Source organism: Quercus lobata, chromosome 1, assembly GCF_001633185.2.
Source record: "Quercus lobata isolate SW786 chromosome 1, ValleyOak3.0 Primary Assembly, whole genome shotgun sequence".
NCBI lineage: Eukaryota > Viridiplantae > Streptophyta > Magnoliopsida > Fagales > Fagaceae > Quercus > Quercus lobata.
Window position 1 is genome coordinate 38,625,846 of NC_044904.1, and position 11,949 is coordinate 38,637,794.

The 11,949-nt window shown below is 35.9% G+C and overlaps 1 protein-coding gene across 1 annotated transcript; it reads right to left on the reverse strand.

The window, feature by feature from the left end:
* Positions 1 to 576: 576 nt before the first annotated feature.
* On the reverse strand, positions 577 to 6,669 carry LOC115989692 (U-box domain-containing protein 43-like). Its single transcript, XM_031113511.1, has 5 exons — positions 5,817 to 6,669; positions 4,945 to 5,736; positions 3,962 to 4,268; positions 3,250 to 3,714; positions 577 to 2,044 (listed from the first exon to the last, which is right to left on the reverse strand). Exons 1-5 carry the CDS (start codon positions 6,267 to 6,269, stop codon positions 939 to 941), a joined length of 3,123 nt encoding a protein of 1,040 aa, XP_030969371.1. The 5' UTR covers positions 6,270 to 6,669; the 3' UTR covers positions 577 to 938.
* Between the last annotated feature and the right edge of the window lie 5,280 nt (positions 6,670 to 11,949).

The following is an 11,949-nucleotide window of genomic DNA, read 5'->3' on the forward strand; positions in this document are numbered from 1 at the left end:
GGGATATGTAGAACACTTTGATACATATCCACCAGTGTTAAATATATTTCTCTTTACTTTGTTCATTCACATGGGAGACTGACAAGCCATCCACCCTAATTCTTTAGGGTAGACAAGATCTATTCATTAGGGGTGGAAAAAGCCTTTCAATTAAGGCTTTGTCCCTTCAATTTCTCTTCTTTGTCCTCTATAAATATGTACTTCAAGAGGCATTGTAACACCAAAATAGAAACGGAGAAAAACTGAGAAACATATAACAAAGAGTGATATGCGTTTTCAGTGTTAGAAATAATATAAAGTGGTGGATGACCACTAGAGAAGAAATAATTCAGATATGATTTTACTAACATTTCCTTTTTTTTTTTTTTTTTTTTTAATAAAAAATCTTTTTATTGACAATACAATGATATCAAATGGGTTGTCTTGTATGAGATATACTGTTAGGAAGCTGAAACCGAGGCCCATGCAATGTGGACAAGTAAAAAAAGGCACAGATGGTAAGGAGTGCTAGGGGCCTGTCAATCGATCAAGTAATCACTTGTTCACCTTTTCTTCAATAAAATTGCACTTTCTATCAAAAATAAAATAAATTGGTGCGTATAATTTTATTCAAACGTGTTACACTATGAACCAATCCCAACCAATAACAATATCATAAGCTAGAAAACTACTACCCTAATATGTAAGAGGGCCTTTAAGTTAGAAGTCCAACCCATCCTAGGCCATTGTAACCAATCTCAGATTATAAGGGTGCTCAAAACACCTCTCTCACACAATTGATGAAGAACGAAATTGACACTTTGAACGGTGATTCCTTATAACAATGAATGCAATTAGGCCTGTGTTACTAACTATACAGGGTGAGATTTATGGTTTAATTATACAACATTGACACAGTCACAGTGTAAGTGTAGAACCAACATTTTTTTCATTGGCAACTACCGTGACCGAGTCTGACTAGACGCCTTGCCACTAACACCTGATATCTGTTTTAGGTTGGTAAGCGCATCCTGAGCATGCCTCTTTGCATTGGCACTCCCATGTTTAAAGGCTTCCACCAATGCCCTAACCAAAGATTGATTAAGCCCAAGCCGTTGACTCTGGCTTTCCACTCTCAGAATCCTCTCTATCATACAAATTGCCCTCTCTTGAAGCTCTCCCAGTCGAACTTCTGTGAAAAGAGTGATCAGGGCATCGATCACACCCTGCTGCTCAAGCTCTTCAACTACTCTCTTGAAATTGTTAGAGGTATCCGACACTAGTGTGGAAAGTGCATCCACTGCCGCAATCTGAACACCAGTGTCCTCATCTGCTAGAAGCTCAACCAGGGGTTTGATACAGCTGCTCTTATGCAAACACAACTGACTATCTTCTTCACATGCAGCATCATGTATGGGACATGTAGAAGGATTCTTTGAAGCCCTCCCACACATGAACACTAAGAAAGAGCAGAATCCTTGGGGAGGTGGTGGTTCTGCGTCCCCAGAAGTAACTGACCTTCCGCATTCGGACAAGTTTTTCAATCCAAGGGCAGCTAGTTGTTTCACTCTTGGTTTTGAAGAAAAACCAAGCTGCCCACAGAAAATGGTCATAAGGCGATGCTCTTTCACAATACTAAGAGTTTGCGAATCAAGACTCCTTGTAAAGTGAAGTAAAAGTCCAAGAAGCCCCTCCGCCATGCTTGATGCTGGTCGAGAAATCCTCACATTGGAGCTGCGGCTCTGGTTTCTGAGAGTAGTAACAGTCCATTTCACAAAACTAGCACCTAATAGTGTTTTCACTTCATCTTCTGATAGGGAAAGGTTAGCAAGTATACAAGCAGCATCAGATCGCTCACCTTCTGTAGATTGGTTGTCTAAGAGTTTGTCTTTCAACAAGGGAAGCTTGTTAGGTCTCAACTCATTTGCTAAATCTTGACCAAACCTTTCTGAGAGTACTCTTGTAAGTCTGAAAGCATAAATTCTATGTTCAACTTCTGGGTGTTCAAGAAATGATATGATGGTTTTGATGCCTTCCCCAGATTTTACATGAGATGTTACCGACTCTGCAAAATATAAAACATGGTTTACCGTAAATACAATATTATGAATCTGAATCTCCATTCTATAAGGTATTGTTGTCATACATAACAGGGCATTTTACAATTGCAGGAGAAATGTCTCCATTCTACAATTGTATTCAACGTCTCACAGCCCTAAACAAATTTAGCTTGTAAATATGAAACCCAGTTTATAAAAAATCTAATTTCCTGCAAATATTTGATGTACCATGAATCCCAATATCTTGCGCATTAGTTTTGCAATTTGAGGTACATAAATACAGCCATAATTATGTAAGTAGCAAGATTTAACGATCATAATGGTAATTTAGTGACAAAAGGAAAAGGATTCCACATCCAGAGGTTAAGAACAATAGCTGAGAATATAAAGATGGACAATCATGAACACCATCATGGTCCTAGGAACTAACTAGATTGACAACCTCTATATATATAAAATTTTTGAGACAGAAAAAAATGACGAGGAGGGCGGACAATCATTAAGACTCTACCTAACTGTGAATATAGTAGCCCCCTACCTGCTGAGGAATGTCTAAAGGATCTAAACAGTACGGAGGCCACAGACACTCTTTAGGTCAGTTCAGCTATAGCTTGACCTTAATCCCAACAGGGTCTTGATAGCATCAGCTGATGGGCATATTGAGTGAAAACCAACATCATGCCCAGGAAGGGACATCCCCTATTCATAATCATCATGGTAGAAGACTGGGGTATTTTAGTTGAAAAAATTATTGTAATTCAAAATTCACATTGCTTCTTTTATATTGCTTTTGACAGGCCACCTTTGAGGAGATAAGTATACAGGATTTATTTATTTCATGTATGGAAAATTTTAAAAAGTATAGCTTCCTAATATTACCATCAAACCAACATGAAGGCCTTCAACAGCATCAGCCACATTTATTTTTAAGTTTCATTTCCTATGGAATAAAATAGATCAAACAAATAAAAATCGGACATATAATGGTTGGAGGCAATGCTATCTTTTTATGGGTGAGTTACACAAGTAAACTCAGCACCACCCTTCCACCCATTATTGTGAGAGGAGGAAGTGTCATTCGAGTTAGAGCTCATTGGCATCATGAGAAATTAACCAGAGAAAGATTTAATAAGATGTATATGAATGAAGGCATGTCGTGGTGACGGGGAATATATTCTCTTTAGAATTAAATTTGTTGACAAGGTATTACCTGATGCTTGGGGAGATGATGCAATTCCATATAGGATATGGAGAATGGGTGCTTGACATTGAACGGGTGCAGCAGATAGAAGCTCCAAAAGACTAATTATAAATGATTTGGACTGCATTGAATGACCTTTCTTGTCAATGGATGCCAACTCCCAGTGTCCTGGATTTGAAACAATGTTGGCAATTGTAGATGCAGCCAATTCCTTCAAATCAGGAGAATCATCCTGACTTTCAAACAGAATATTTATAAGAGCTGGAAGCACTGCAGCATCAACAAGGATGGTTGCATTATCATCGAACCCTGACAAATTATACAGTGCTTGCAAGCTTGGTGCCCTTCCTTCTGGCTTAGATAGTAATTCAACTAGTATTTTTGAACTTTGCCTAGCAATTTGTTCTTTACTGCTATTTGTCAATGTCATCCTTCCCACAATAGATGCCATCTCTATTTTAACATCATCAGAAGCTGTTCCAATAAAAGCTCCACATTAAAATTAAGATATATGATTCTAAAATCTATTATACACTACGTGGAACTGATATAAGTAAAAAGAATATTTCAAGAAACTCCTCTTTCTGGCATACTATTCAATTGCTCTACGTAGAAACAAATAGTAGTTACTAGTTACAATGTAATGTTGTATTCTCTTAACATATATGGTATCACATATAATAATTATGTACCACAGAAACAAAAACTTCATAAAACATACCTTCACATAGCCGACTAAGTAAGGGTTCAAATCTCCCAGCAGCTGCTAAAGGTTGAACATTTTCCTCCACCTTCTCCATTTGCTTCAAGACCTCCTCAGCTAGATTGGATAAAGAAGGATGCTCCAGATTTCCTGCCAGGCTTGAGAGAAGAACTAATGCACCTTTTTCTGATGCAATTTTTGTGCAACAAGCTTCATCACTAGAGAACTCAAGTAATAACTTCACAGCATACTCTCTCTCTTTCTCTGAGCTCCCAATAAGACCATGTATGGCCAATCTAGTGATACCCTCTTCAAGCATTATTTTCTAGAAATATTTTATACATATCATCAGAAACTACAACAGTAGGAACAGAGACCATAAGGCCCTAAAAGATACAAATATTTGCATAAGGGGAACAAAATTACATACTTTGTCAAAGATCAATGTAAGTCTTACAGTATCAATTATTTTATTATTATTATTTTTTTAATTGGTATATTATACACGCACCTAGTGGGTTTTGAACTTACAACCTTAACATCCACTCCTTTTTGTGGAGGGAGGAGGTGCCTTTCTGCTAGAGCTCATTGGAATCAAACTATTACATTATTACTACAAATTTTACAAAATTTATTTAATGAAAGGAAGGAAAAATATAACTTTTGTCGAAAGATCAGCTTTAAAAAATCAAAAATAAGAACTGCACTTTGTTTATTTGCAACTCCCCTCTTATCACTCTCAATTTGCATACCAACTATATTCATGGCTCTCTCTCTCTCTCTCTCTCCATAACTTATGCACAATGTTGTTAAATTATCAGCAATGATTCAAGATGTTTCTTGTGCATATTTCACATAGTTTGTAACTTGCAAACTAATCCCTGTGCATATTTCACATTGTGCATCTCAAACTAGTTTCTCATCATTGATCACCAACATCTCTAGATTAACAATAATTCATAGTTGCAAAATTTTAAAGAAAAGACTTGGAAAAAACTCACCTTGCTTTCTTCATCTCTAGCCATGCTAAACAAAGTCATAAGCGCCTTGCTTCTCAAATGCGTCCCTATACTCTTGGAACAATTCCTAAGCAATTTAACAATGAGGAGAACAATGCCAGCATTCCTCACTCTATATCTACAACTAGGATAATCTTCCGAAACCTTATAGATACTATCCAGTATTCTCTCAATGTTTTCCACTGCAACAGGCTCCTCACTAAGACATTGCACTGCGGTCTTAACCTGAATTTCAATATTCCTACTAATCCACTCCTCAATTGCTCCGGCCAATCCGATATTCGGTTTCAACTCCAACGACTTGAGCACCTGTCCGGTGACTGGACAAGTCGGATCACGACCGTCCTCTATGCACCGCTCGAACCAGTACTCAATGGCGGTGCGCTCGTAGTTCTGAGAAGACTCGAGCACCACGGGATCCTTCATCACCTCTTTGGTTAAAGGACACAGGAAATTCTTGAACGGCGATATCTGAGCGGCGTCGTCTTCGAAATCGAAGTCCAGTGTCGGCGCAACGATGTCCGGCTGAACTGACCAGTTGCTTAAGATTCTCTCCAGAGAGACCAAAATCCGCCTCTCGGATATCGAATTGGAACGCGTTAGGTCGTCTTTGAAGAGCTTGACTTGCTCCGATAACTCGGAATAGTTATCGGATTCAATCCCTAGAGCTCGCGCTAAGTCCATGATTATGGCGCTTTGTACTGCTTTGCTTGTTCGTCTTCCTTGTCCCTCTTTCTGTAGCGTACAATGCACTCTCTCCTCGTTCTCCGTTACCTGCCAAAATCAAAATCAAAATCAACAGCCGTGGCGGAGAAATTAGAGCGAGCGAGCGAGAGAAAGAGAGAGAAAATTACAGTGAATTGAGTTTGCTTCATGTCTCGGGAGAGATCGGCGATTCTTTTGCGGAGATCGGGGAGGTCGGAGTCGAGCAAAGCAAGCCAATTGGCTATGGCTGAAGTGCGCTCTTGGAGAGAACCGCAGAGCGATCGGCAATTGACGAGGACGAAGATCTTGCTGCGTTTGGAGTAAAGCGAAGCCGCATCGGCGGCTACAGAGAGATCGGCAGAGATTCCTTTGAGTGCAGTGAGTGCGGCGGCGGGGAGAGACTCAGGCGAAGGGGAGGAGCGGAGGAGCTGTTGGAGAATGAACTGGAGGCGGCTTGCGAAGGAGCAGAAACGCCGAGGGTTGTCGAAGTAGAACCGAGGTTGGTGGTCCCCGGTGGGGCAGAGCTCAGAGAGCGATTGCTGGATAGAGTCAATCGCGGCTGAAACTGACGCCGACGAGGGCGTTGGTGGTGCTGACGTCATTTCACGGGGAGAGTGGCATGGTGGTCAGGTCAAAGAGTGAAAGGCACGGCGAGAGTTGGTTGAAGTCGATCGGTGATACTGATATAGAAGAGAACAGAAGAGGATAATGGATTTAGGATAACGTTAGGTTTGATTTTCTCTTTCTTTCTGTTTCGCGTTTGTATTTGTTCTGTTCTGTTGAGTTATTGAGTAGAGAATAGTACCGCGTTGGAGGTTGTGGAATGTGGAGAAGGAAGAGTCAAAGCTTGACTTAAAACTAAAGCCGCGGACTTTCTGGTTCAACGTTAACTTTTTTTTAAAAGAAATGGCGCAGCCGCGTCCAGGGGACGAGTAACGAGTTCACCCGGACGTGTTGATTCATTCGGATCCAAATTTTCGCCTGCTTGTTTTTTGTTTGTGCTACTGCTAGTCTGATATTTGAAAAAACAAAAAAAAGTTTTGTTCCCTTTTTATATCTTTTTGGTAACTACATAAAAACTAAAGAACATGGTCTATTATACATTTTCCTAATTTTTCTATACATAACTTGAAATTAGAAATTTGAGTCTCGAAACAAAAGGGAAGTTCTTTTTTTTCTTTTGTGTACTGGGAGGAAATAGCTCTGTCCATCTTTTGGCCCAATGGGCAATTTTGCTCAACTGACCTTGGTAGTTCCAGCTTTAAACATAAATAGAATCAAACTCTCCTCTTTTGGAATCTTCTTCTCTCTTTTCTAATTAAGTTTTTATTCAATAAAAAAACAAAAAACAAATTTCTCAAAATTTTGTGTTCTCCCATCTATTTTATTATTTGATAGTTGGAAGGGAAGAATTTATACATGAATGTTAAAGACGTCAAAATGTGCTAACTTAGTTGAGATATAAAACTCTTAACCTCATCAAATAATATAAGAGCTTCCTGTTGTCACAACATAAAAATCCTATTCCTAATACCTACAAAGTTCTATAGATTTTGAATGTTTCTAAAATAAATATATACTAGTCTCTGAGCATGCACTCACGTGCAAGCTCAGAGGCTCTTCTATTTGTTGAGTAAGGGTTAATTTAGAGCATTTATTATAATTTGGGATTACTAAATTTTCTAATCACAAAAAAAAAAAAAAAAAAAAAAACTGAGGGGTGTGATGAGTATTATGTGTGGTGAAATAATTTTTCATCACACCCCTAGGTCTTTTTTGTGATTGGAAAATGTAGTAATCTCAAATTATAATAAATGCTCTAAATTAACCCTTACCCAACAAATAGAAGAGTTTTTGAGTATGCATGTGAGCACGTGCTCAGAAGCTAGTCTATATTACTAATAACATGATTCTTTATTTGGGTTTCATTACTTTTGTACCAAAATACCCTCAAATTCATATGTTTAAAAAGATTAAATAATAAGGTTAGATATGTAAAAGTACTAATTTAAACATTCCTTAATTTTAGATACTTATTCATATCCCTTAAAATTAGGCACTTCCATCTTTCCTTATTCCTTCTTACTCAAGATTTGACAGAATAAGTATTTCATTTTGTAATGACATATTTTCAAGTTTGACAGAATAGGTATCATAAGAGTTTCCCATGCTATTGATGTAGCAACATAGTCATTTATATCACCTAAATATGCAATCTGTAAAAATGCAACTTTATTCAAGATAAATAGGTGAGAACTATCACCTAAAGTTGTAGAATTATATTAAGGACAAAATACTAATCACACATAATACTCATCACGGCTCTAGGTTTTTTTTTTTTTTTTTTTTTTGGTGTGATTAGAAAATGCAGTAATCCCAAATTATAATTAATGCAAATTATTAACCCTTACCCAAAAAAAATAGAAGAGCCTTTAAGCACGTGCGTGAGCGCGTGCTCAGAGGCTAGTATGAATTTAAATGGTTATCTAAATCCCTCATGACATTCTTAGATGCATTAGTAGTTCAAAATGCATAATATTATTGGACAAACATGTAAATATCAAATTAGAATAAATGAAAAATTATCACTAATTCCCAAAAAAAAAAAAAAAAAAAAAAAACCTAAATATGTATCGCAAAACTAAGGCATAGTACTAAAAATATCACCTACAATGAAATATTAGTAACAATAGAAATTATTTTGGGCCATAACAACATTTGCACATTTCTTTAAACTACAGGGTTTTAGATAACCATTTAAATTCATAATTGGAAAACTTTGAAACATTTTCATATTTTGCACAACCAAGTTAATACAAAAACTGGAAGTGAACCATTGAGTTAAAACTTAAAATGCTTCAAATTTTAGAAATTCATATGTGAAACTCTTAGCATGACTGAACAGATTTCTTCAAAATCATTCTCTTGTATTTCAAAATAGAAAATTAGGACATTGTTAAAAACGTAGTGACCCAAATCTTCCAATCCCCCAAATCAAAAATTCAGAAGATGCATTAAAAAATGACAAAATTGATTCCCCAATTTTTACCATCTTCAAAGGATAGCAACTTCTTAAACATTGAATTAAGAAATTGAAATGATTTTGAGTAATCAATCTAATCCAAAGTATCAGAATAAAGGGAAAACAAAATTCTGGAAACAAAGTAACTAAAATTTTTGTCTAAATAGAACAAAGCCTTAAAATAAAAAAGATCTTTGAAAAGTAACAAAAGCTTTCAAAAGAAAGTGGAAACTAAACTAAGTGATCATAGGATTTTTTTAGCTTATATATTTCTCAATGTAAATAGTATTTCTCAATGTAAACACGCAAAATAAAAACAAATTTTAATAAAGACAAAATACGAACAATTTTGATTAGTAAATGAACAACCTACATATTACATCTTATGCACAACAATTAAAGAAAATCCCAACACATCAATAAACCCATCTTGAGACATAAATTATTAATAGAATCAAAGAAAAAAATAAATAAACCCATCACTTTGCCGATGGGATAAGAGGGAGTCCTAGAACTCTATAGAAACAAAGAATGAAACTGGTGATTGCCATTGAATTGCAATTCCTCAATCAATCCATGCCCATCTCTCAGAAAACAAAACTTATATACTCCTCAATCAACCCACGCCCATCTCTCAGACACAAAACTTGTACACCCATTCCCACTGCCCATTAATCATTACTGTGAGGAATAGCATTGGCCTCCACCTATCCTTTGGCACCAATGGTAGAAGCAATGTATGAAAGTTCGATGAATGGAAACTCAAGTGGTGGTAATGCTCCTTCGACAAAGAATCTGTAAAAAACTTGAAGTCCAATGAGTGTTTTTTTTTTTAATATTATCTCATTAAAAATGACATTAATAGAAAGAAATATTTGAGAAAATACCTTGTAACTCTGTTTTGGGTGGTTGCCTCCTCCTTGCCAATCACCACTCTTAACAAAATGTGAAAATGGTTACTGCTTTAAGTAACATAGCAAGATTGGCCTCTTCGTGTGTGTGTGTGTGTTTTCTTTTTTTTGGTAACTTTCAGGAGATTTGAGGATTGAAATGGATTGACTATTGTGCATTGAAATTCTATAGTGAGTTTGAGTTTGTTGAAAGGCTGTGGAGATATTTTTTTTGTTCAAGATGAAAGGAAAAAAAAATAGAAGAAGCAAGGGGAGGATGTAAACTAAAACTGTATCTGGTTTTTTTTCAATTTGATGAAGGATAAGAGATCAAGCAGTTTTTGGGTTGTAAACTGCCGAAGCAGAGGTGGGAAAAAAAACAGTTTTATTTTTTTTGAAAAAAAGAAAAAACTATATTAGTACTTAACTATTAATGTAAGAGACAAAATGTGGAGGTGGGTCAAAAAACTGAGTTTATTGAAAGGCAATGGAGATATTTTTCTGTTCAGGATCAGGATGAAAAAAAAAAAAAAAAAAATGAAGAAGAAGAAGAAGCAAGAAAAGGATGTAAACTGAAATTGTATCCAGTTTTTTTTCAATTGTATCCGGTTAGAAATATACTTTTACTAAGTTATCTTCAAGTTTTCCCCCTACTTAAAGGTATGCTGTAGGGGTATTTTGAAAAAAAAAAAAAAATTCAGTCCAAACAAGAGAAGCCTCTTAAATAGTAGTAGTAGTAGTAGTGTATATATATATATATATATATATATATATAGGGTTTTACTAATGTATGCCCTAAGGGCATATGTTAGTAAACCATTTTAAGAAATTTTTTATGGAAAAATAAAAAATTAACAGATTGATTTAACAGTTTTTTCAATTTTTCATAAATTTTTTTCTAAAATAGATAATTAATGCATACGTCCTATTGCAACGTTTTTTTTTTTCTTTTCCCCCAGCGTTTTTGAAAATCGCCATAGTGGAGGAGCCTGTAGTGGCGCTTTTTGAAACCATTGGTATAGGAAATACTATTACGATAGCTCAAAATCGGTGCTTTATAAATCGCTGCAATAGGAGGCCTATAGCGGCGATTTCCAAAAACGCTACTATAGGAAGCCCTATTGCAACGTGTTATAACCGCCGCTATAGGTTAGATTTATTGATTTTTTTTTAATTATCTTAATTTTGAAAGTATCCTATTTCAGTGCTTTAAAAGCGCTGGAATAGAGTTGTCCTATGCCAGTGCTCTAAAAGCGCTAGAATAGGGTTATTCCTTTCCCTTATGGGAGAGACCTATCCCGACACTTTTGAAAGCGCTAACAGAAGGTCAACCTATCTCGGCGTTTTTGAAAAGCGCTGGAATAGGATTACCCCATTCCCTTATTATGGAGACCTATACAGATGCTTTTGAAAGCGCTGGAATAGGGTTACTCCTTCCCCTTATAAGAGAGACCTATCCCGATGTTTTTAAAAAGCATTGGAATAGGATTACCCAATTCTCTTATCTGATTGACCTATTCAAATACTTTTAAAAGCACTGGAATAGGGTTTACTCCTTCCCTTATGTGATTGACCTATCCCAACGCTTTTAAAAGCACTGTAATAGGATTTACTCCTTCCTTTATATGAGTGATCTATCACATCACTTTTAAAAGTGCTAGAATAGGGTTTACTCATTCCCTTATGTGAGTGACCTATTCCAACGCTTTTAAAAGCGCTGTAATAAGGTTTACTCATTTTCTTTTTCGTGTGGCCTATTTCATTTGTGTTTCTTTCGTTTTTAAGAGGCTATTCCTAAAATTTACCAAAAAACCCCTCTAAACGTAAAAATAAAAAATAAAAAAAGACCAAAAGACCTCCGAACCTAGAAAATGAACAAAATCTCACCCTAAATCTAGAAAATGACCGAAATACCCCCAATGCCTAAAAGAGACCAAAATACCCTCAATGCCTAAAAAGACCAAAATACCCCCATAAACGTTAAAAAAAAAAAAAAAAAAGTCCAAAATATCGCAGAAACCTAAAAAAAGACTGATACACCCCAAAAACCTAAAAAATAACCGAAATACCTTTGAAACCTAAATAATTACCGAATTGGACTATCAATAGAAAAAATCCCTTTACTAATTGATTTTCTTCAATTAGTTCCTTTTACTAATTAATTGTTTAAACTCTATCAATGTTTATCTATTTTTTATTCCTTTTACCAATTGATTGTTTAGACTTTGTCAATGTTTATTTATTTTATATTTTAAAATTCTGTTGCAGCTTAATGTTTATCTATTTCATAATGACTGATACACTCCCAAAATCTCAAAAATGACTAAAGTACCTCTAAAACTTAAATACTAACTGAAACACTCTCGAAAC